The sequence below is a fragment of the Pseudochaenichthys georgianus genome, chromosome 3, assembly GCF_902827115.2.
Source record: "Pseudochaenichthys georgianus chromosome 3, fPseGeo1.2, whole genome shotgun sequence".
NCBI classification, from domain to species: domain Eukaryota; kingdom Metazoa; phylum Chordata; class Actinopteri; order Perciformes; family Channichthyidae; genus Pseudochaenichthys; species Pseudochaenichthys georgianus.
Genome location: NC_047505.1, coordinates 39478848 through 39503301, shown reverse-complemented (window position 1 = coordinate 39503301; position 24454 = coordinate 39478848). Strand labels below are relative to the sequence as shown.

The 24454-nt window shown below is 39.6% G+C and overlaps 1 protein-coding gene across 2 annotated transcripts in view; it reads left to right on the top strand.

The window, feature by feature from the left end:
- Nucleotides 1-24454, top strand: part of LOC117440892 (chromodomain Y-like protein 2) — a 61684-nt gene that overhangs the window by 23670 nt on the left and 13560 nt on the right. Inside the window, exons 3-8 of one of the 2 annotated variants that reach the window (XM_034077111.2) lie at nucleotides 9695-9918; nucleotides 18902-19074; nucleotides 19158-19368; nucleotides 19527-19670; nucleotides 19754-19899; nucleotides 20040-22912. In XM_034077111.2, coding sequence (XP_033933002.1) covers nucleotides 9695-9918; nucleotides 18902-19074; nucleotides 19158-19368; nucleotides 19527-19670; nucleotides 19754-19899; nucleotides 20040-20211 — 1070 coding nt within the window. In that variant the 3' untranslated portion in view covers nucleotides 20212-22912. Of the gene's footprint in view, nucleotides 1-9694; nucleotides 9919-18901; nucleotides 19075-19157; nucleotides 19369-19526; nucleotides 19671-19753; nucleotides 19900-20039; nucleotides 22913-24454 lie in introns of those variants that run through there. The other variant, XM_034077119.2, reaches the window with a different exon arrangement.

Here is a 24454-nt window from a genome sequence, read left to right as displayed (position 1 = left end):
AGAAGAAAGTCAAGAATTTAGATTGAAATGATACATGAACACTGGGGGCTTGAATGTGTGATGAGAGAAGAGAAGAAAAGAAAGTAAAAAGGCTTGGAAAAGCAGCAGAATATTTGAACTGCAAACTTCTGAACTAACTTGATGGCGAATGATCTGTCGCCATGCCAACGGCATTTGATGACACCCCATAGTACGCTTCGATGCATTGATGGCTGCTTCGTTACCAAACCTGTGAAGTTTTGGGGCGTTTGGAGCAGTTTCACTGAAGTTATGAGACAACTGTGTTTCATGGCGAGCATTGTGTTGCCGTGGCAACGGCATTTGACGAAATCTCAAAACTGTCCCGTAGATTTCTTCACGGCTGGACTGTTAGCACTAGTGTTGCACGGTGTACCGATACGTGAAAGGTACCGCGATACCCTGCCGTTAAAAACGGTACGATTCTTCCGTTTCATTAGTATCGGTACTTTAAGAATGACGGGGAAAAGTACTCCCGTGAAAAAGCGCCGTTTTAATAAGAGCCGTGTGTGTTCAGCGCTGTGTGTTCAGCGCTCTGCTTCCACTCCCTGCACTGCAGCTGTGCCTGCAGTCCCGCTCCTCTCAAGCACGTTCTAAGTCCCTCCCCTCTCTCGTGCACGCGGCCACGCGCTAGCTGCCAGAGCATGTGAGAAAATGAGAAGCATGGCTGCAAGTGGGAGTGCAACTGCCGCTGTGCCTCGGCTTGTTGACAAAAAAGACGCCAGAAGTCTGTGAACGGGCCGTTCAGGTGTTCAGAGCAGAGCTCCCTGTGGGAGCGGCAGAGCGTGATCTGCACTGAAAAGTGTTTCTGTCACAATATTATCGTTGAGCAAACTTAACTAGCAAACTAGCATCACTATCTGCTAACGTTAGCTTTAGCCTTCGTTTTATATTAGTTGTTTTCATAGGCTATAAACGGCGGTGGTATAAGTATATATCTTGTACTTGAGTAAAAGTAGAAGTACCCAGGTCTTGTAATTGAGTTAAAGTAGAAGTACCAGAATGTAGGAACAATCCTGCAATCAAAATGTTCCTCAAATAAAAGTACAAAAGTATTATCATCAAAATATAGTTAAAGTAGCGACAATAAAAGTAGAAGTGCTCAGGTCTTGTACTAGAAGCACCAGAGTGTAAGAATACTCTGTTACAGTAAAAGTACTGCATTCAAAATGTTCCTCTAGTAAAAGTATTAAAGTAGCGACAGTAAAAGTAGTCATTGTGCAGATTGGTCCATTTCAGAATAATATATATGTTATGTTTTATAATGATCGATCATGAAAGTGTTCTCAAAGCTGGTGAAGGTGCAGCTAGTCTGAATGGCTTTGTAGACTGCAGGGTAGCTGGTGGATGTACTCCAGGTGGAACTAAAGTCTGATTTAACACTTGATTATATTTCACATCATTCATCCAGATCTGTGAAGTAACTAAAGGGATTAAATACATGTAGGGGAGGAAAAGTACACCATTATTTCTGAACTGTAGTGGATTAGAAGTACAAAGTAGCAAAAGAAACATTGAAATACTTAAATAAAGTACAAGTATCTCAAAATTGTACCCAAGTAGTACTTGAGTTTATGAATTTAGTTACTTTACACCAGTGGCTATAAAGATAGAAAGACTAAGCCTTGCACAGAGACATGAAAATACATTTTCAAAATGCTCAACAGTGCTGCCAAAATGTTAAACTCACTGCTACACAATTAAAATAAATGCTTTTACATATATTTATATTAGATGTGACTCTTTGGCGTTTCTGTTCTTAGTAACACTGCTGCTTTAGTTGTTCTGACTGCTAAAATCATCTGTTATTCCTAATTTTAAAGCCGATATTCCGCGTTTCCCTTTTTTTAAGAAAAGTATCGAAAAAGAATCGGAATCGCAATTCTTGACTTGGTATCGGTATCGAAACCAAAATGTTGGTATCGTGACAACACTAGTTAGCACACATGTGAAGTTTGAGCACTTTTTGAAAATGTTCATAGGAGTTATAGCGACCTCATGTTTTATGGCGAGGGATGCGTTTCCATGGAAACGGCATATGGTGAGATCTCAGATTTGGTGTAGAGCTGTTGAGGCATGGACCGGTGATATACAAGTGAAGATTGGGGGACGATTGGACCGTGTCGATTGGACTTACAGCGACATCATGTTTCATGGCGAGTGGTCTGTCGCCATGGCAACGTCATTTGATGACACCCCATAATACGCTTAGATGCGTTGATGGCTGCATCGTTACCAAACCTGTGAAGTTTTGGGGCGTTTGGAGTATGTTCACTGAAGTTATGAGAAAGCCGTGTTTCATGTGAGCATTGTGTTGCCATGGCAACGACATTTGAATAAATCTCAAAACTGTCCCATAGATGTCTTCACGGCTGGACTGTTAGCAAACATGTGAAGTTTGAGCACTTTTTGAACATTTTCATAGGAGTTATAGCGACATCATGTTTTATGGCGAGGGATGCGTTTCCATGGAAACGGCATATGGTGAGATCTCAGATTTGGCGTAGAGCTGTTGAGGCATGGACCGGTGATATACAAGTGAAGATTGGGGGACGATTGGACCGTGTCGATTGGACTTACAGCCTCATCGTGTTTCATGGCGAGTGGTCTTTCGCCATGGCAACGGCATTTGATGACACCCCATACTACGCTTAGATGCATTGATGTCTGCATCATTATCAAACCTGTGAAGTTCTGGGATGTTTGGAGTATTTTCACTGAAGTTATGAGAAAACTGTGTTTCAAGGCGAGCATTGTGTTGCCATGGCAACGGCATTTGAAGAAATCTCAAAACTGTCCCGAAGATGTCTTCACAGCTGGACTGTTGAAGTCTGCTGCATGTCAGTTGACGACATCATCGTGTTCCATTACACAGGTGTTTATATTTGAGCTAATGAGGTGTGCAGAGATCACCGGTTTCCATTGTTCTGAATGAGAGATGAACCTCTTACATGTGAACGTTTTGTGGAAGAACCGTAACAGATATCTGTGAAATTTCAAAATATGTCAAGGAAGTTGAGAATCTGAAGTGTAATCTTTGTGTAGTTTCGGGTTAATAATGTGGCCTTGTTGGCAGTTTAACTAAAGGTGTGCGGCTGCTACCGTGAGGAAATATCTGCCTGAAATTACAATGGGCTTTAGTGGAGGAATGTTGAACGTTTTTGTCACTTCATGCCCTCAAGAGGTATTTTGTTGAATTGTTTTTCTTAATTATTTGTCATTTTTCAAGCTACGAGATGTTTTCCTACGTTTGTCATGAAAGATTATGGCTGCAGTCGAATAGTTTAAAAATCAGCTCCTAAATTATAACCCTATCGTCTATTCCTTGACCTCTGAGTGAAACGTCACGGGGTTAAGGGATAGTGGATAGGAGAATTCAAAGACTTAGGAGAAGAGACTACGGTACTTTAGAGAACCCGAATGCACTTTCACTATCCGACGTGTTTATGATGCGCCAGCGGACGTCATTGTGTGCGTCTGCTGCTGTGGGGAAACTATGGAAACCACAGTTTTCTATACAGCGGACTACAACATGGATGTTTAATAAGAACGAGGGACTCCTGTAAACTCATCTAGAGACTCTGCACCGTGCTCTGATGCTGCTGCTTTGCTTTATGAACGTGGACAACAGAGAAACATATTCTTCATGACCAAAGTTGGAGTTGGAATTGAAATAAAAAAGGAAAGTGAAACTTATGCTCGTCACCCTCTCCCTCCGGTCCACATTAATACAAATGATCCCAATAGGCCTACGTATGATTGTATGAACTAAAGATCTTAAAATCAATACAAATGTATTTATTATAAACATTAGTCCTTAACATCTATCACTGTGTATATCACCATTCAAACATATTTTAAAAGTTGAACAAACCCCACACAGCTCAGTAAAGACTGAAATGTTGACTTTATTTGATAATTTCAGTGAAAACTAACGTTCATATTTCTCTTTTTGATTATAATACTGATGAACGTTCAAAACAAAGCACTTTGGCAACTAACCACCTATGTTTTAAAATGCTTAATAAGCACCGTAACTTTCATGATATAATTTCTCCGTCATAATCGGTTGTTTCCGTGAACGGCCGACTGTTGAGTGACGGCAAATGCTGCGGCTGCAAGGCATTGTGGGGCAGCATTTTCGCTTCTCCTGTCGGTTAGGGAAGTCCAGAGGTTCCTAAGCTAAAGGAGGTTATAAAGGAAGTTTGAAACCTCCTTTCCTATCATTCTGATCATTCTAGAGAATTCGAACGGCACTTATCATGGCTGCCACTGAGGGACTTCCGGGTCATTTCACTCCTTTAGGAAGGTTCCTAAGCTAAATGGACTATTCGACTTCAGCCTATGTCTCAGGAATGTAGGGTTTGGGAATTATGGCAGTTTTAAAAAAAGATATGAAGGCAAATTTCAAGATTTCCTACCCTCTAGCTGTGACATCATGCACTCTAGTTAATGTTAAAATCTGAAGAAAACCTCTAAAACAAGGTCTAAACAATGTTTAATATCTCTAAAAGTAAGAATCAGATTTAAAAGTTGTTTTGCACGAATAATGTCAGAAAGATGTGTAACATTTTAAAGTTAGAATGAGGTTTCTGAATGAAAGTATGAATGAACAGTTAGCAGTTGAAGTTGCATGAAGATTTGTTGAAGTTGAAGAATTTCTCCATTGACTTCAATGGTTGAAAATGTGATGTATTATGGGATGTATCTCTGGAATTATAAAAGTTATGAATGAGAAAAGTAATAGCCATCGATTCCCGACCGAGCTGAACGTTTTGATGTTTGAACGGAGTTTCTGCGATGTTCAATGCGGGAGGAGAAGAGGGCCAAAATAAGTCGGCGGAATAATAATAATAAACTTTTCGTGCGTAGAATAACAGTGGCCGATTGCTAAATAAGCAAATCGATTTGATAATCTCAGTTACACAGCAATATCTACCTAAAGTTTGCCAGCATGAGCTCACATCAGACACCAAGAGTCCAATCAGAACAAGTAAAGCTATAGCAGCTACATCTGTGCGTGTACAGATGTAGGGGTGTGATAGGTGTGATATTTTTAAAGAGGGAGAATATGTGTTCCTTTTTTAAAAGTGACAGTCTGCCTTTTTAAATGTCACAGCTAAACAAAAGAGTTGAGTGTCAGCAGTTGGTATGGATATTTTTGTAATACAAAATGACAGAGAGGACTAAATGAGGTAGTCTATCACAAGTGGAAAATTGGCATTAGAAGAGAGTGTGGGTGGACATTACCTGTCTGTACTGCCATGTATTCCTGCCTATTAGCTGTTAGACATGTAAGTCCATACCATACTGATATACAGTATGTTTGATTGGCTAAAAATAGCAATGGCTAATATAAGCCGTGCAGATGTATCCTGTTTATATTTGTACATTTAGTGGATATAGGACTCACAGACCAGTCAATGACATGCATAGAAGTTTTAACCGAAAATGTTTTTCCTTATCATATCCTGTTTTATAGATGCAGGAAAACATTTCTGCTGTAGTGACACCTACTTACACACAACTTTTGAAGCTCCTCCTAAATCTGGTCCTTTACTACAGGAGAAGCTGATAACGCCTTTGACATTCACTCCTGGGTCACAGTCCAGGGCCTGTAATCATTACAAACGTTTACGAAAAGTAAACGTAAAATCCAGATGAGAATGATTGTTTTTTTTTACCATATTTTAACAGTAACATACAAATGTAATTGGCAGGATTAATAATGAGTTTGTCTATTCTCACTATCCATAATACCTGTTAAAGAAATATTGTGTTCTTAGTTATGGGGGTCAGGCCTTTTACTGGTCTGTTCTCAAATAAAGAACATGCAGAATATGTGCATATACAGTGGGGCAAAAAGGTATTTAGTCAGCCATCAATTGTGCAAGTTCTCCCACTTAAAAAGATGAGAGGCCTGTAATTTTCATCCTTGGTATACCTCAACTATGAGAGACAAAATGAGAAAAAAAATCCAGAAAATCACTGTCTGATTTTTAAAGAATTTATTTGCAAATTATGGTGGAAAATAAGTATTTGGTCAATAACAAAAGTTCATCAATACTTTGTTATAAACCCTTTGTTGGCAATGACAGAGGTCAAACATTTTCTTTAAGTCTTCACAAGGTTTTCACACACTGTTGCTGGTATTTTGGCCCATTCCTCCAAGCAGATCTCCTCTAGAGCAGTGATGTTTTGGGGCTGTCGCTGGGCAACACAGACTTTCAACTCCCTCCAAAGATTTTCTATGGGGTTGAGATCTGGAGACTGGCTAGGCCACTCCAGGACCTTGAAATGCTTCTTACGAAGCCACTCTTTTGTTGCCCGGGCGGTGTGTTTGGGATCATTGTCATGCTGAAAGACCCAGCCACGTTTCATCTTCAATGCCCTTGCTGATGGAAGGAGGTTGTCACTCAAAATCTCACGATACATGGCCCCATTAATTCTTTACTTTACACGGATCAGTCGTCCTGGTCCCTTTGCAGAAAAACAGCCCCAAAGCATGATGTTTCCACCCCCATGTTTCACAGTACGTATGGTGTTCTTTGGATGAAACTCAGCATTCTTTCTCCTCCAAACACGTCTAGTTGAGTTTTTACCAAAAAGTTCTATTTTGGTTTCATCTGACCATATGACATTCTCCCAATCCTCTTCTGGATCATCTAAATGCTCTCTAGCAAACTTCAGATGGGCCTGGACATGTACTGGCTTAAGCAGGGGGACACGTCTGGCACTGTAGGATTTGAGTCCCTGGCGGCGTAGTGTGTTACTGATGGTAGCCTTTGTTACTTTGGTCCCAGCTCTCTGCAGGTCATTGACTAGGTTCCCCCGTGTGGTTCTGGGATTTTTGCTCACCGTTCTTGTGATAATTTTGACCCCACGGGGTGAGATCTTGCGTGGAGCCCCAGATCGAGGGAGATTATCAGTGGTCTTGTATGTCTTCTATTTTCTAATAATTGCTCCCACAGTTGATTTCTTCACACCAAGCTGCTTACCTATTGCAGATTCAGTCTTCCCAGCCTGGTGCAGGTCTACAATTTTGTTTCTGGTGTCCTTTGACAGCTCTTTGGTCTTGGCCATAGTGGAGTTTGGAGTGTGACTGTTTGAGGTTGTGGACAGGTGTCTTTTATACTGATAACGAGTTCAAAGAGGTGCCATTAATACAGTTAACAAGTGGAGGACAGAGGAGGCTCTTAAAGAAGAAGTTACAGGTCTGTGAGAGCCAGACATCTTGTTTGTTTGTAGGTGACCAAATACTTATTTTACCGAGGAATTTACCAATTCATTCATTAAAAATCCTACAATGTGATTTCCTGGATTATTTCCCCCCCCCCCATTCTGTCTCTCATAGTTGAAGTGTACCTAGGATGGAAATTACAGGCCTCTCTCCTTTTTAAGTGAGAGAACTTGCACAATTGGTGGCTGACTAAATACTTTTTTGCCCCACTGTATGTACAGTATGTGCTCTCAGTTTTGCTGTCTGTTATCGACCAGCTCCTGCCAATATTCAACGTATTTCACTTTTGGCTAGTGTACTTTTGAGGTTATGCCAATTAGAAACACAAGAAAGAAAAATTCAAAATAGAAAATATTCCATTGGACTTCTATATGGAGTCAGTCAGTTGTTCTCTCATGTTTCAAAGCCCCACAATAGGGAGACCGGGTCATCTCTATGTGAGAACATTAAAGCTACCAACCTAACAGATATCTGTCTGGCAGCCGTTATGGATCCTTATTTCCTAATCCTTGAAAGACTATGCGCTCACCCTATTCAGCACCCTCAGCTCCACCCAGTAATCTGCTGAAAGAGGTTGCCTCTGATTTGAGGCCAGCAGCAAAGAAATGTTGCAATTGTTAATAGATTATAATGATTGTGATGCTGGCGTCTCTGTGACAATGAGCTTCATAACGGAAGCACTCTGCACCACTTTCTGACAGCACGTCTTAATTATCTAGAATTGTTCAGCATAGTGTTATCATGTGTCTAGAGGCTGTGAGTAAAACCAAAGCCACAGCTTCTTGTCCTACAACCGTTTGGAATCACTGCTGCCATTAGAAATCCCATGTTTCCAGGCTAATCGCTGTGTATTTGTCATTTTCAACTATCATTTAAATTGTCAAATGTTAGGTTTGAGTCTTAGAAATCTTGTAAATGTAAACATGCCAAATGTGTAGTTTCTGTGTAGCAAACTCTTTTTGTTTTAATTTGTGATTGCTGTTTGTGTGTCAGTGATTCAAAGGTCAAGATCTGCTGATTTGTAAAGTGCTGGCAGGGTCTACAGCTCCACTGCATTATTCATATGGAAGTCCTTCATGGTTAAAAACAGAGACTCTCATAGAGGGCTTTTAGATCGTTTTAAAGTCTCCACTGACTTTTTTAATATCAGACAGTTGTTTGTGGTAAAAATCCAGCTTTGTATTAGCATCCTTATCACTGACGTGTTTAAAATGTTTTAAAAAATCATCACACCACTTTCTGGAAGATTGCGCTTGTGCTCCTGAGTGACGTATGACTACTGCATCTCTAAATCTTATACAAAGGACTCATATTTTACTTTAGTCAAGGTTATTTTTTCTTTTATCTACTCATGTAATGAAAGTGAGAGAGATATTTGTTTCTCAGCTTTTACAGAAAACCTTTTTATCATTGTAGGTGAAACATTTTTTTAATTCACAATGGTCCTCTAGATTGCACTGCTTCAAAAAGTCAAGTTCTCTCAAGTCAAGGCCTTAAAAACTTAGCAAATCAGAAAAAAGTGTGTGTGTGCTCTATAAAAGCCAGATATGTTAATGTAATCAACAGAAATTCTAATTCAATGAATCCCACTGTGAAAGCTCTGATATCATGCAGAGTAAATGTTGTGTGATGACAGAAATAGATGATAGCAAGGGCACAAGAAGTCAGTGAGTGGCAGGAGTTCTTACATAAAAATCTATAATGATGTCAGTAAATTGTCCTGACAAAAGCGAATGGAATATGCAAAATAACAAAGATATTACAACAAATGTAATAACTATAATTCCTCAATCTACGCTTTGAGTGCATGTCGATATATCTGATTCTAGTCAAAGTTCAGATTGTATGATAGAACATTGCAAACTTCATGTTCTCCATTTTTTTTTTTTGTTTAATGCTTGTTTTTTCAACTTTCACACCACCTATTTGATATTTGTTAATATACAGAATGATGTCATAACAACAAGACACATATACATAATTATTTAGGGAACGTTGCACACATAGACCAACAACCTTTCAACATCAGATATGCAAATATATTGTAGACCCAGTAAAATCAAGCTCCACAAATAATTTGTATACCAAGCTTATCTCTTAGAATTAGGAGCTACTCTGTCAACATCCTTTGAAAAGTCTCTGGTAATTTCCCCTGGTGGAAGTATAAATAATGTGGATTGGTGTTTTAAATCGTTATCCCAAAATGTTCCTTCTAAAACCTGTATCCTGTATATTTATCAAAGTTAACTCCTAGTACAGCGAACGATTGAAATGGATAACATTTGAATCAACAACATGGTTGAAAAATCCAATACATTTTTATTTTATTTTAAATTCATATTTCAGACAATGTTTCTTTGGTGGTTTGTGATTAACTGTCTAAAAGCTACACACGTCCAAGAAGAGACATTGACCTGTTTTGTCCTTCCTCCTCAGTGTCAGGCCCTCCTCTGGCCAACGGCAAGATGCATCTACATAGCTCAGTAAAGCGGAAGCTGGCCGAGGATAAAGGCTACGTGTTCGACAAGCGGCTCAGGTATAACGTGCGACAGAACGAGAGCAACTGTCGATTCCGAGACATCGTGGTCAGGAAGGAGGAAGGTTTCACTCACATCCTGCTCTCCAGCCAAACTACAGATAACAACGCTCTGACACCAGAGGTAAGAACTGGGATGTTTATCTCGCCCTTGTTTTTGTTTTTCTATGTATCAAGAGCTACGTTCATTGATGTAACTTTTTGATCGTACCCCAGTTGCCATGGGCTAGGTCTGGGAATTCTAAATGAGAAAAGTGTCCTCATTAACTGCTGTAGAGAAGCCCTAGAGCTATGCTACACTCCCAAACGGCTCCAGGGGAGCATTTTAAAAAACAACTTAGAAAACTGTGGTTTTATTTGACAACAAAAATATGCTTAGCTGCATGAATCAGACTCAGGGCATTGCTAAACAAACAAAAATGTACGCTCAAAAAGGTTAGGAAATAGCTCCTGGATACTGAAAAAGATTTTTGCTAAAACTACCTCCGAGCAAACAATAGTTCTACAAGTAGAGTCTTAGGGGTACATATAACCCAGTGTTACGCTATCTGTTGATTTTGCAGTCAAATATTAGTTGAACTACTTTATTTATGCAGAAAGTTCGTAGAGGGAAGCATTATGTAATGCATCTTCCAGAGAACTGAAGACCCTTGGGGTGGCCAGATTTCCAATGTTTTTCACTACTTTCTACATAGAAATAACAGTTTGCAATGTTGACAATAACTTAACTGTTTTGTCCAATTAGTGTCAGATCATTTGGTTTAAACAGGCAGTTTATTTTCTTGATGACTGAAAACAGATGTTCGTGCTTGATGAAATTAGTATTCTCTGCTGGCAATTAGGGTGCAAAAGCAACAACCTGGCTTTTTTTTGGCATGTTTTATCACAGTCTCATCAGAAATGTGTCAATCACTCGCTAACTCTATGTCAATCAGACATGTAGTTGTGGAACAAACTGTGCATTATGAATTCAGGAGTTTGGCTGTGATTTGGTGTAATCTGTCACATGTGAGGGACAGGGGTGTAATGGTTCTATGTAAGCCTTTCAAATCAACATTGGTTCTAACACTATATCTATTTAAGAGTGTGTGTAGACATTTGAGTTCCAGTGTTACAATGTGATGCTTTATATGAGCCTTTTTCAATGAAGAGGTTGAAAAGTGACCGCTTTATAATGAATGTGTGCGACACTAAATGTGGTCTGATGGTTCTCTGCTCTGATGCAGTGGCTTCATGCTTTGTGATGATCCACTTGTAGATTTGGCTGCCTGCAGGAGAGCAGCAGCCTGTGGCTGGTTGCTCATTTCCACACTGCAATCAACAACAAGCTGCTCCCTCAACATTGTGCCTGGAAATATTCAGTAGCTTGCTTATACAGAGCTTTCCCCAACATTTAGGATTTGGGATTTTTGATGTATTGATTATTCCTACATGTTATAACATACAGTATTTGTTAAATATATCATGTCTTACTCACCATGGTGTTATATCACTAGTTAGATTTTAATCTGTTAAAATGTCAAATCGTTTCTGAAATGATCTATTAATACTTTTTAACAGTTTTGACATTTAGAAAAAAAGTTCAAGTAATGAGAACTGAGATTATGTTTTTATGTTGCTTTTTACAGATTCCTTAAAGGTCCATTGCTTTAGCATGTCACAATCATCCACCTCTCATATATCATAAATCTAAGAAAAGATGATTGTCCTTCACTCAGATTAAATGATGTGTCTCAGATATTCCCCAGAGGGGGGTTCTGGCTTTGATATAGTGTCTTGTGCACGACAGCCTGTAGTTCCCTGAAGTGGCCTAAACTGTGTGCACATGTGTGTGTACTTTCATGTGTGACAGTAAGCCCGTAAGTCGTGGGCTTATCAAATAGATCTGATAGCTCCTCTCTGTTGCCCAGTCTTTGAAGCTACAGGAACAAGAGAGTCTGCAGATGTATATGCCTGCTGAATGGCTTTTGGAAATCTTCAAAAATATCCTGAACATTTTTATCCTAGCACCCAAAGCTTTAGGTGAGAAAGTCCTCAGAGATGTTACTGGAACTCTTTCTGTCACCTTTCACGCTCAACACACAGTAGCTTTCTGCGTCTGTGCTATACTGCTATTCCAATGTTGTGATATTTATATCGGGCAGCACACTGACATTGAGAATCTGACATTATCTTGGACTTATCAGTGAAATATTAAGTATTGTAGTGACACCATGTGGGACCATAATTCACCTTGCTTATTGTGTTGCCACAGAGACCCTTTAGTGGGAACACCTGTAGCTTGAGCTGCCATTCCTGCTAGCTCGTCAGGCAGAGCAGTTCATGTGTTAACCTCTCTGATATTAATGGATAATAAAGATTGGAACTCCATTCTTAATACACCGCTTCCGACTCCCTTTTCACGGCACTACAGTATACCGCTTTTTTTTATAGTGAAACCATAAAATTACAACCTAGTCAATTTTCTTCCGGTTCGGAACCGGTTCCAACATTTCGATTCCAACGGCATCATTTAGAAATGTGAATTTCGGTTCCGCTTTTCGATGCCTGAGGAAATGTTTCTCGCCGCTCTCCGTAGCCTACGGTATGACTGCGGCGGGGCGGGAAATGTAGCGTTGTACCTGTCACTACCCGATCTGCAGCTCTGCCCGATCTGCAGTGCGCATGTGCGAGATGGTCCGCCATATTGGAGAACTCCGGACGGCAACCCAAGAAGGACACTTGACACAGTGGCTTTTGGCAACGCTGAAAAATAAAACTAGAGAGAGATGAGTTATTGTTATTACAACGTGACTTCACTATTATTTAACAACTCTTTTTATTGGGTTATTTTATTTGGAGTTAAGTACATTGTCAGAATAAGTGAGAAATTAATTTAACTTCTGTTAGACAGCTATTATACTGAATAAATATTTACTGTGAATGTATGCAAAAATGTATGGCATATGGCTGTATAACAGAAGTTAAATTCATTTCTCACTTATTCTGACAATGTACTTAACCCCAAATAAAAGAACCCAATAAAAAGAGTTGTTAAATAATAGTGAAGTCACGTTGTAATAACAATAACTCATCTCTCTCGAGTTTTATTTTTCAGCTTTGCCAAAAGCCACTGTGTCAAGTGTCCTTCTTGGGTTGCCGTCCGGAGTTCTCCAATATGGCGGACCATCTCGCACATGCGCACTGCAGATCAGGCAGAGCTGCAGATCGGGTAGTGACAGTACCTACACTTCCTACAGCGTAACCTGGGACCAGGGCCGGTGTCGGCATAGATATATAAATCTTTATACGTCTACTCTATGGGTGTCGGTCATGGATGTATAATAAGAACTGGATACAGCGTGGGAGGCGGGGCCTCATTCATTGCTATGAGAGTTGCTCATTAGCGCATGATGATAAAATGGCCCAATTTTTGAGAGAGCGAAACGTCACAGATTACCCGGCATGCCTGAGAAGTACCCGTAGGCCTATGTGCGCTCATAGCGCATGCGCAACTTTAACCAAAATGCTCGTTCAAATCAAGCACGTCAATTTGCGTACACGTAACATCACCGCACGTTCATGACAGCATGGTAATGATTTGTTATTATGATGGATTTGATATTAACGAGGCGGCAGTTAGCAGCTAGCGGCTAGCTAGTCATTATGCTAATGTGAACATCAATCGTTATGTACTTATATATTACGCTGTAACAGGATCTAGTGATATCCAAGCAACAGAGCTTCATTTAGCATAAAAGAATGATTGCACTGTATATATATATATATATATATATATATACTTATAATAAGTAATATTAACTTTATATAATACAACATTTACGGTACAAGATTTAATCATACAGCCCATGTGATAATCAATTATAGCAAACATGTGCAATATATCCATTATTACAGCTCCGTGGGGTGGCAGTAAGACGATATGGGTCCGTTCTTATTGTGCATCCATGGGTAAAGATAAACGCAACTCACATTGGTTTCTCAAACAGCATCTTTGTAAACTACGTGTATTGTATTCACTGAATTTCACTCTCTGCCTTTAACGGCTCGTTGTAGCTCCAATAGCTCCAGCCCCCACCCTTCCTGTGAGCACAGTGTGCTCTGATTGGTCGGGACACGTAACATGAACGTGCCGGGCAGTGCGGTCCCATGGGTTAGATGCGCGTTCATAATGCAGAGGGAAATAACTCTCAGAATAACGTTATTAGCACATTGTTACAACTTGAGGAAGGAATGTTTTTAATAAGGGCTATACAAGTGTTCATACTGGGTAGTTTATTTAGTTTAAAAAAAATTATCCAACGATTTACAGACCACTCTTTCCCCATGTAAGTCAATGGGAAAAAGTGTTTCCGGGCCTGGCAACCAAACGGAGTGTAGTACCGCCGTTTGGCCAGCACGAATATTTTCATCTGAGTCCGGCACACTTCCTGGGGGCTTGGCTTGGGTTGCGTTCCGATAATCCAAAAATCAGCTCCTAAATTATAACTCTATCTCCTATTCCTTGACCTCTGGGTTAAGGGATAGTGGATAGGATAATTAAAAAGGACTTAGGAGAAGAGACTGCGGTACTTTAGAGAATCCGTATGCACTTTCACTATTGGATGTGTTTATGATGCGCCAGCGGACGTCATGAATGTGCGTCTGCTGCTGTGGGGAAACTATGGAAACTACAGTTTTCTATACAGCGGACTACAACATGGATGTATATAAGAAGGAGGGACTCATCTAGAGACTCTGCACCGTGCTCTGATGCTGTTGTGTTATGCTTTATGAACGTGGACAACAGAGAAACATATTCTTCATGACCAAAGTTGGAATTGAAATAAAAAAGGAAAGTGAAACTTATGCTCGTCACCCTCTCCCTCCAGTCCACATTAATACAAATGGTCCCAATACGTATGATTGTATGAACTATGAAAATATCTTAAAATCAATACAAATGTATTTATTATAAACGTTAGTCCTTAACATCTATCACTGTGTATATCACCATTCAAACATCTTTTAAAAGTTGAACAAATCCCACACAGCTCAGTAAAGACTGTGAAATGTTGACTTTATTTGATCATTTCAGTAAAAACTAATGTTCATATTTCTCTTTTTGATTATAATACTGATGAACGTTCAGAACAAAGCACTTTGGCAACTTACCACATACGTTTTAAAATGCTTAATAAGCACCGTAACGTTCATGATATAATTTCTCGGTCATAATCGGTTGTTTCCGTGAACGGCCGACTGTTGAGTGACGGCAAATGCTGCGGCTGCAATGCATTGTGGGGCAGAATTTTCTCCTCTCCTTTCGTCAAGGGAGGTCCAGTGGTTCCTAAGCTAAAGGAGGTTATAAAGGAAGTTTGAAACCTCCTTTCCTTTTATTTGGAGAATTGGAACGGCACTTAACATGGCTGCCACTGACGTACTTCCGGGTCATTTCACTTGGTTAGGAAGGTTCCTAAGTTAATCGGGTAGTGACACCGACAACCTTGGTGTCGGTGTCACGAAGTCACATTGTAATAACAATAACTCATCTCTCTCGGTTATTCTTTTTGCTAAAAGCCACTGTATCAAGTGTCCATCTTGGGTTGCCGTCCGGACTTGTCCAATATGGCGGACCATCTCGCACATGCGCAGTACCGATCGGGCAGGGGGACGGATCGGGTAGTGACAGTTGTCACCAGATGTGTTCGGGTGTATTTCCGTCGCATCCGTCATATCCGTCATATTGTACGGCAACTCACCGCAACTCACCTCCCTCTGCTCCCAGCGCTCTGCTGCCACACACCGGCCGTCTGCGGAACTGCAGCCGGAGGAACTCGGGACAGCTTGTTATGTGTGGGGTCCTATGGTGGGGTCCAAAAACTGACACGGGAAATAGATTTAAAAGAAAGAAATAATAATATTAATAATAGGAACAGTGAAATACAATAGAAATTAATACTAATTTATGACACATTTATGTACTAATTTTTATTTCTTGATCTGTAGCTATTTGTTTGTCAGTATATCTCATTTACTTTCCCTATTCATTTATTTTTTCATATTTTTGCATGTATTTATTTACAGATTCACTGTTTATACTTATTCCCGCATTTGGACCTTTTTTATATTTATGTACTTGTGCACATAAATAATGTTTCTAATTATTTACAATTAAAAAAATATATATATTCTGCGTTACTTTAGCCAACACTTTTATAAGGCCACTAGATTAGATAATTACGAAATGTGTAGATAGAATACATATCTTTCAGGTTGTTATTTTGTCATTATGTTTAATGTTTTATTTACCTTTTTAGTATTTTTTCTCAATTAAAAAGGAATTCTTTAAAACTCCAACAATGCGTTTATTTATTTTAAGATTTAAATAATGACACAATAGATGTGTTTTTTTGGATGTTAAGAATCCTTGAAGACCACACTGAACATAATGTAGGTAGTTTCTTTGTTTCACTCTAGTTTTCATCTAATGCCAAATGTAACTCCACATATACAAACAGAGGACATTCAGAGGAAGCGTAAAAACATTGAGATAATAATCAAGCATCAATCTTTTGTTAACATCAAGTTTTATTTGAGAATTGGATATTTCAAAAATGTTCCTACAGATACACCATCATCACTAGAGACTGGACACAGGATGTGGTATTAGTAGCTACGTTTACATTCAGTTGGCACAAACCACTAGGATTTACAAAACAGCTGTCGTATTATTGCTGCACGGAAACAAACACAATACAAGGTGATCTGTTTCAACAAACACATCCAGGATGCCTCCCATCCAAGACATTGGTGCAGCGGCGAGCTGGTCCTCGCCACTCACTTTTGTCCGCCTCTTAACAGGCTGGGCGTTCTGCTCCCAGTGTGACTCAAGCAGTGCTGGGCACCTGGTTGAGTCAGAGCTCTACCCGTTAAGTTCTGGTTGGTTTGGTGATTTTCGAGATAAGCTCGTCTGGCAATACGGGAGCTACAATTTCCCATAGTGAGACATCGAACGGAGTGTTATGAATGAGAACTATAGGTTACTTACGTAACCCCAGGGCTCAGAGAATCATGAAGTGAGATGTCTCACCAGACGGCCCTCCTTGCTATGGTGAAGCGAGAAGAGGTGCTTATTTTGAATTACGCATGCGTCGTGGCGCAGGCTACTTATAGGGGGTGATTTCCCCTGACGTTGACGTCAAAGATCACCAGCCAATCAGGATTGGCGTAATGAGATTGATGCTTCTGTTTGCTCCGCGATGAGGCGCATCCATTTCCATCCATCTCACTTCATGTTACTCTGAGACTGGGGTTACGTAAGTAACTTATAGTTTTTAAATGGGGGGGGGGGGGATTTCCTTTAAAAGTTGCACTGTTCAGTGGTTCTCAGGTTACAGTTACATAGCAGTGAATATAAACAGACTGATTAATGTGAATATTACTGTAAACTAACCTGTGTAAAAGTTTCTCGAATAAATGTAATTTTTTTGGTGGAAGAAGCATGTATCATTTTTATACCCTGCCCCTCAAAGAATCGGAATTGAGAACCGTTAAGAACCGGAATCGAAAAGTAGAATCGGAATCAGAATCGTGGAAATTCAAATGATACCCAACCCTATGAACGAAGGAGTGGTTTTTGGATGTACCCCCTGAAAAAGTCCAGCTATTTCTGCTATAAAAGAACGCCCTACAGAAAAATGCAAAAAAATACTTTTACCTGCAATATCAACACGCATTAAGAAACTTGCAAGAAATACTAGATTTGAAAATACATAGAAAATATGATTGATTGACTTATTTTCACCCCTGCATGACAATGTTATTTCTAAGGAACTGTAGCTTGTTGTTGCATCTTTCTTTATTGTGGAAACCATTTGTGTTTGTCTATTAATGTCCTAGAGGCATCTGCTCACTGCCCACAAATGTCACTTTGAAGCTCCCTTCTTCCTCTCTGTTTCACAGACTGGAACCAGCATCTGCCGCTGCTTTACGTATCAGGATCTTTAGTTCACCTTGCTAGAATAACGTTATGTGTGTCACAGACACACATCATATCTAAAACTGGGGACAGATTATGTGCTTGGTGAGACAGAGAATCAGATTCCCTTTGAGGTTGAATGGTTAATATGGGTCGAGGGTGATAATCTGATTCAAATGCAGCAATAGAATGGGCCGATTGACTGCAGTCAGTGATGTGGTGGTGTGGGTTTCCAAACGACTTCTTATCAGGTCGGCTGTCTGACAATGGAGGCTCTCTCCCTTCTTCCTCACACGAGACAAAGGCCAAACACGTCTCTGTGATGCTGAACGATGCACCTCCGATATTACCTGGCAGTGAAGCCTGTTTCGGCACAGCATGATTTTACTGTTAGTTGATCAACTGAACACTGATCATTTGTTTGTTTTTGTTCTATTTATCAGATCTTTTTCTAGTATTTGGCTTTATCTGCACGACAACATGCCAACAACTTTTCTAAAGATTCAAATTGCTATAAGTCTTGCCTAGCTAGCAAGTTAAAAGCAACATCTGATTTTGATTAGTTTTATTTATTTTACATACTAATGCTGATACTTTACCAAAATTATTTTCCAGTGAGGATATTACATTTTCTTAGCACTATGTCTAGCTTTTTCTGCTTAAAATCCCATTGTTCTGTATTTCATTGTTGTGTAAAATGGTTTTACTAATGCCATTTTCAGTGGAATGTGGCTTCTTTAAAAGTTTACTTCCATCTGTGTTTTATAAAATCAGAAGAAGATAGAATATTGTGGTTAAAAATACATTGTTACTTGCAAAACAATGGAATTAACGTTATTGATCTACATAATTAGAAACTAGCAATTTACTTTATTATCCTTTTTTGTATAGTTTTTGTAACAAATTAAACACTATATTGTAATAATTTCCATAAACTGTTAGTGTTGTAGGACTAGAAATAAGCATTCTTGCACACCCAGTGTTTCTCATTAACTCTTAGGCCTGTCTGCCAAAAGTGTTTCTGAGTCGATGTCAGCCCTTGGTCTCAGGATTGAATACAGTATATTTCATCCTTTTTTTTCTCAACCTTTCTCAATGTGTCACATGAGTTAAGAATGAAGTGCCAATTCCTCCTATCTCTTTTCAGATCATGAAGGAATTGTGTCGAGCTCTTGGTAATGCAGCTGCTGATGACAGTAAATTATTACTGCTCAGCTCCGTGGGGACCGTCTTCTGCAGCGGCCTGGAGCCCTCGTACCTGATAGGCCGCCTGTCCACTGACCGCAGGAAAGAGAGCAGCCGCATCGCAGAGGCTGTCAGGTAAGAGTCAATATTTCTTCTATAACACTGACTTTTTCTAACTCTTGACATAGTTTGTACTGATTGTTTTTTCTCCCCTTTAGGGAGTTTGTGTTGGCCTTCATCCACTTCAAGAAACCTATCGTGGCAGCAATAAATGGGCCTGCCCTGGGCTTAGGGGCCTCGATCCTGCCCCTGTGTGATGTGGTGTGGGCCAGTGAGAGAGCCTGGTTCCAAACTCCGTGTGCCGCCCTTCACCTCACCCCCTCTGGATGCTCCTCTTACACCTTTCCCCAGATCCTGGGTGTAGCTCTGGTGGGTGCCAGCACTATCGAGGCTTTATTGCAAATACCACTTCAGCTAATTTGTTTCCTCGTTTTAACAACCTAATTTCCCCTTTTTCCCAAAATATTTTGGAATGCATTATATATTGAAAATCATTGTATTTCCACCCTTGCTTTTCCTGATGGCAGGCCAACGAGATGCTGTTTTGTGGAAGAAAACTCACGGCACAAGAAGCATGCAGTCGAGGTCTGGTGTCGCAGGTCTTCTGGCCAACCACATTTAACCAAGAAGTGATGCTACGTGTGAAGGAAATGGCATCGTGTAATGCAGTGGTAAGTCTTGATATAGATGACGCAGAGGGCAAAGCTTTTACTAGAATACAACCAAAACTTCTACTTTTACGTGTGTTTTTAAGGTTTTAGAAGAATCCAAATGCCTGGTGAGGAGCATTATCATGTCAGTCCTGGAGGAGGTGAATGAGAAGGAGTGTCAGATGCTGAAGCAGCTGTGGTGTTCAACCAAAGGACTAGAGGCACTCTTCAGTTATCTGCAAAACAAGACGTAAGAGAAATGAGCATCCACACCCAGAAAACTGATTGATGTGGATCAAAGGTTATCCATAGAGGGACATCCTTGATGAAAATGTGCGGTCTCAAACTAAAGGAACAGTTGCATTAAGGGTCTTTGTTTCCATCCATCAGCAGAGGGGATTCTCTGGAGTTCTGTTTGCTCACATGTCTACCAACAACAACTTCCTGGTATTCTTCTATTGTGAATCTACTTCTGTTATATATTTATTGGACCCATAACTGTCCAGCTGTTTATTATATAGAAATCAAAGAGCAAAGGCCCAAATGTGCATTGCCTAAGTAAAGTTTGAAGGGGGTTCTTCAGGGAGGTACAGTGTTTCTGTACATATGTGTCTTTGAAATTATCAGGATGTATGAAATCAGTTAATGTCTGAGAGCACATAAATAGGTGATAATATATATGTTAAAATATATTTATTTCAATTGTGTAAAAGAGTTGCTTTCTGAATAGAAGGATATTCTTTTTGTCACTTATTGTTTTGAATTGAAATCATGGTTTTCATGGGGACACTGTTTCTCGATCCTTACGTGCACATTCCATCCTCTCTATTAAAGAGAAAAATGGCCGCAAATACTCATATATGCTCATACAATCAGTGGATCACATTCAGTGCTTGAGTCTTCATTAAACACTCTGGATAATTAAACATACTACTAGTCTTACACTATTCATTGTTCATACTGTAGACGTCTATTTATCTTCATTAAGTCTAGTCTATTACACAGAAAACAGCCAGTAAATGTGTTACAATAATCTCATTACATTTGCTTCTGTCACATGAAACCAAGATGAGTGCTTATGTAGTGAGGAGACTATAAATATCCTCATTTTATCAACATCCATCTGTCCCGAGTTATTTTATTATTTTATTCTATTTATTCAATCGAAATTCCATTGAGGTTAGGATTTCTTTGAAGGGACACTTGAATTAAATGCAAATCAGAGAGATAAATGGAAATAGACAACAATGGAAGCTTTATGTGAAGGCTAGCACTAAGTATACAAACATGTCTACCCTTAATCAGATGGCATCTTGAGTTGAGTACTAAATCACTTTGTGATTAAATACATCGCTGGCACGTATCTCATGATAAACTACCAGGATTAGTGGTAGATTTTATCCCATTTAATTGACGCTACATTTAGTAGCCGTGCTCAGTACTGTGTTGGCTAGTAGGCCTACGTATAACAAGGCTTCCAGTTAACAATGCAGATATTATCGTTTAAAATGTGTGATCATTATGTTGATATGAGCTGACAGTTTTTTTTGTTGCTTGGATGTTTAGAGCACACAAAAGAGATGATAAGTGTTTGGTCCTCATGGTAATCACATTGTATCTACACTAATTGTCAGTGATTGATATTGTGGAAATGCAACAGTCGTATACAGTAGTTGGAGTCTACTTTGTCCTTATCTGCATGTGAGGAGTAAAGATAAAGTACATTTTCAATTGATGTACATTATATGTAGGGATCTATTTTGTTTTAACATAAGAATGTAAGTTTGTGAAAATTGTTTTGTAAAAAAAAAGACATTTGTCCATGCAGTATAGAATAATATATAATGTAGACTGCTTTGTGTGACTAATGGCATGTCATATACTGTACATATCATGTGTTGCCTATCTGTATACCTTGTATGTCGGGGTATATTTTGTATAAATATTGTAAGTATTGTTAGAAATGGTGTAGTTTATTTTTCTATTTATTTCAAATAACTGTTTGGATGTGCAGTGCCATTTTGTTTAGTTTCACCAGAAGCCCCCTTTAATAATCATCCCATAAACAACTTTGATGAACAAAATGGGTTAAATAATGTATATTTCAAAACTAAAAGGTGTAAGATTAAGTATTTAGTTTTAAAACATCAAAGGAATGTCAGATAATATGATGTATAATATTAGTATTAAAAGATAATCAAAACAAATATTTTATTTCAGATTGATCAATTTGAAGCATACAATATATATGCTCCACAAGGTTTGTCAAATGTTTTTTATTTGTCAGTTTTATGTCATTGCACGGAATAAAAAGTGGTTTAATGCAGTATTTTATGATTTTGAAGTCATTCAGTACTCAAATAAAATTAACAAAAAACAACACGCTTTCACTTAAGATCTAAAAACAACACTTGTAGTTGAATAAAGTAACTTGGCTTCAAACACGCAGTTTGACAGTTATTTGACCAAAGACTCCATTAGGGTTAGAAAACTAGTCAACTAATTGACTTCTTAGACATTGTGTTTAAAATCACACTTATTTCTTGTTTTGCTTGGCTTTGGAATCCCAAGACGATGAGAGGGATCTGTGTAATGTGGCTACTGAATGCAAATGACTCGGGTCCACTGAACGTAACTCACACTGTTCCTTTGAGACATGGGTGTTTATGTGGGCGGTGGTGGCGAAGTCCATAGGGACTTTGCTTGGCAACTGGAAGATCACCAGGCAAGACCAAGTGCTACCAAGGTGTCCCTGAGCAAGGCACTGTTCCCTACACTGCTCCCTGGGCGCCGTTCATAATGGCAGCCCACTGCTCCTAACACTAGGATGGGTCAAATGCAGAGAAACCATTTCATTACATAGTACCTGTACTGTGTAATGACAATAAAAGTGCAACCATTTGTGAAATTGCTTAATTACATTTGTGAAACTTTAGTTGTAAAATGCATCTCTTTACTTGTTTTGAACTATGTTTCTGTTTTAGACATTGGATCCAAATTCTCCCCTTAGCTTGTTTTTGAAGTGTGACAACTCATATTTGCTCCATTATTTATTGCAAATGACTGTCTTGACAGGCTTCTATATTTTATAACCACAATATCATATTGGCCCATGTATCTCTATTTTGACATGTTTTTTTCTTTCTCCAAACATTGTCTCAAAGCACACCTTGGGGTGCCTTACAATATAAATATCTGTCAAGGATGTATCCATGCGTTGTAAAGGGTGAGCTGATTCAAATAAAGAAACAGTGCTTTCACAATGTGTTGTTTGTTTTACATTTCTCAAACAACTATCTCTGCATTTGTTGATCGTTTCCCATTGATTTCACTCCGCTAACCAAACCACCCAACGCTCACTGCCCCTTAACAAAACTCTGACTTGCCAGGATAAGATCAAATATCAAACCCCAATAACCAACCCCAGTATTTATTCATTATCATAATATAGTCACTAAAATAGTGACTTTGCAATCAATGTCTCTTTTATCCAAAGCGACTTACAATAAGTGCTTTCAACCAAGAAGATACAAACTTGAATAAAACAGAATCATATAAGTACATCAGGTTTCATAGAGCCAAACAATTTCAAGTGCTACTCAACTGGCTTTAGATAAGCCAGTCCTTTATTAGTATATAAGTGCTTTGTGAGTAATTATATCGCTCGAAGTGAAGTCGAAAGAGATGAGTTTTCAGTCTGCACCGGAAGATATGTAGGCTTTCTGCTGTCCTGATGTCAATGGGAACTCATTCCACCATTTTGGAGCCAGGATAGCAAACCGACGTTTTTGCTGATGGGAACTTGGGTCCCCCTCGCAGTGCGGGTGCAGCGAGCCGTTTGGCTGATGCAGAGCGGAGTGCATGGTTTAACCATGTCGTGGATGTAGGAAGGGCCCGATCCATTCACTGCATGGTACTCAAGTACCATTGTCTTACAGTGGATTCTAGCAGTTACTGGAAGCCAATGAATGGAGCAGAGGAGCGGCGTGGTGTGTGAAAATGTTGGAAGGTTGAAGACAAGACAAGCCGCTGCATTCTGGATGAGCTGCAGAGGTCGGATGGCACATGAAGGTAGACCAGCCAGGAGGGAGTTGCAGTAGTCTAGGCGTGAGATGACGAGAGCCTGGACCAGAAGTTGTCGCTTTCTGGGTCAGGAGGGGACGTATCCTCCTGATGTTGTAAAGAGTGTATCTGCAGCAGCGGGTTGTGGCAGCGATGTTTGCAATGAAGGACAGTTTGTTATCTCGGGTCACACCCAGATTCCTTGCAGTCTGAGTCGGGGAAACAACTGAGGTGCCGATGTTGATTGTTAGGTCAAGAGTGGGACAATCTTTTCCCGAAAGGAAAAGCAGTTTAGTCTTGTCAAGGTTGAGCTTGACTTGTTGAGCAGACATCCACTGAGAGATGTCAGCTAGACTAGCAGAGATGCGTGTGACGACCTGGGTCTCTGAGCGGGGAAAGGACAGAATTTATTGGGTGTCGTCAGCGTAGCAGTGGTATGAAAAACCATGCAGGCTAATGACTGATCCGAGCGAATTTGTGTACAAAGAGAAGAGGACCAAGAACAGAGCCCTGAGGGACCCCTGTAGTTAATTGACAAGGGTCTGACTCGGACCCTCTACAAGTTACCCTGTAGGTGCAGTCTTTGAGGTATGGAGGGAAAGTGCAGAGCCTGAAACTCCAAATTCTTGGAGATTGCGAAGGTCTGAATGCAATGGAATTGGTAAAGTTACAAGGATTTATTTATACAAGAAGTTAAACAAAAAGGCAGGCAAATGGCCAGGCACAAACAAGAGGCCAAAAGG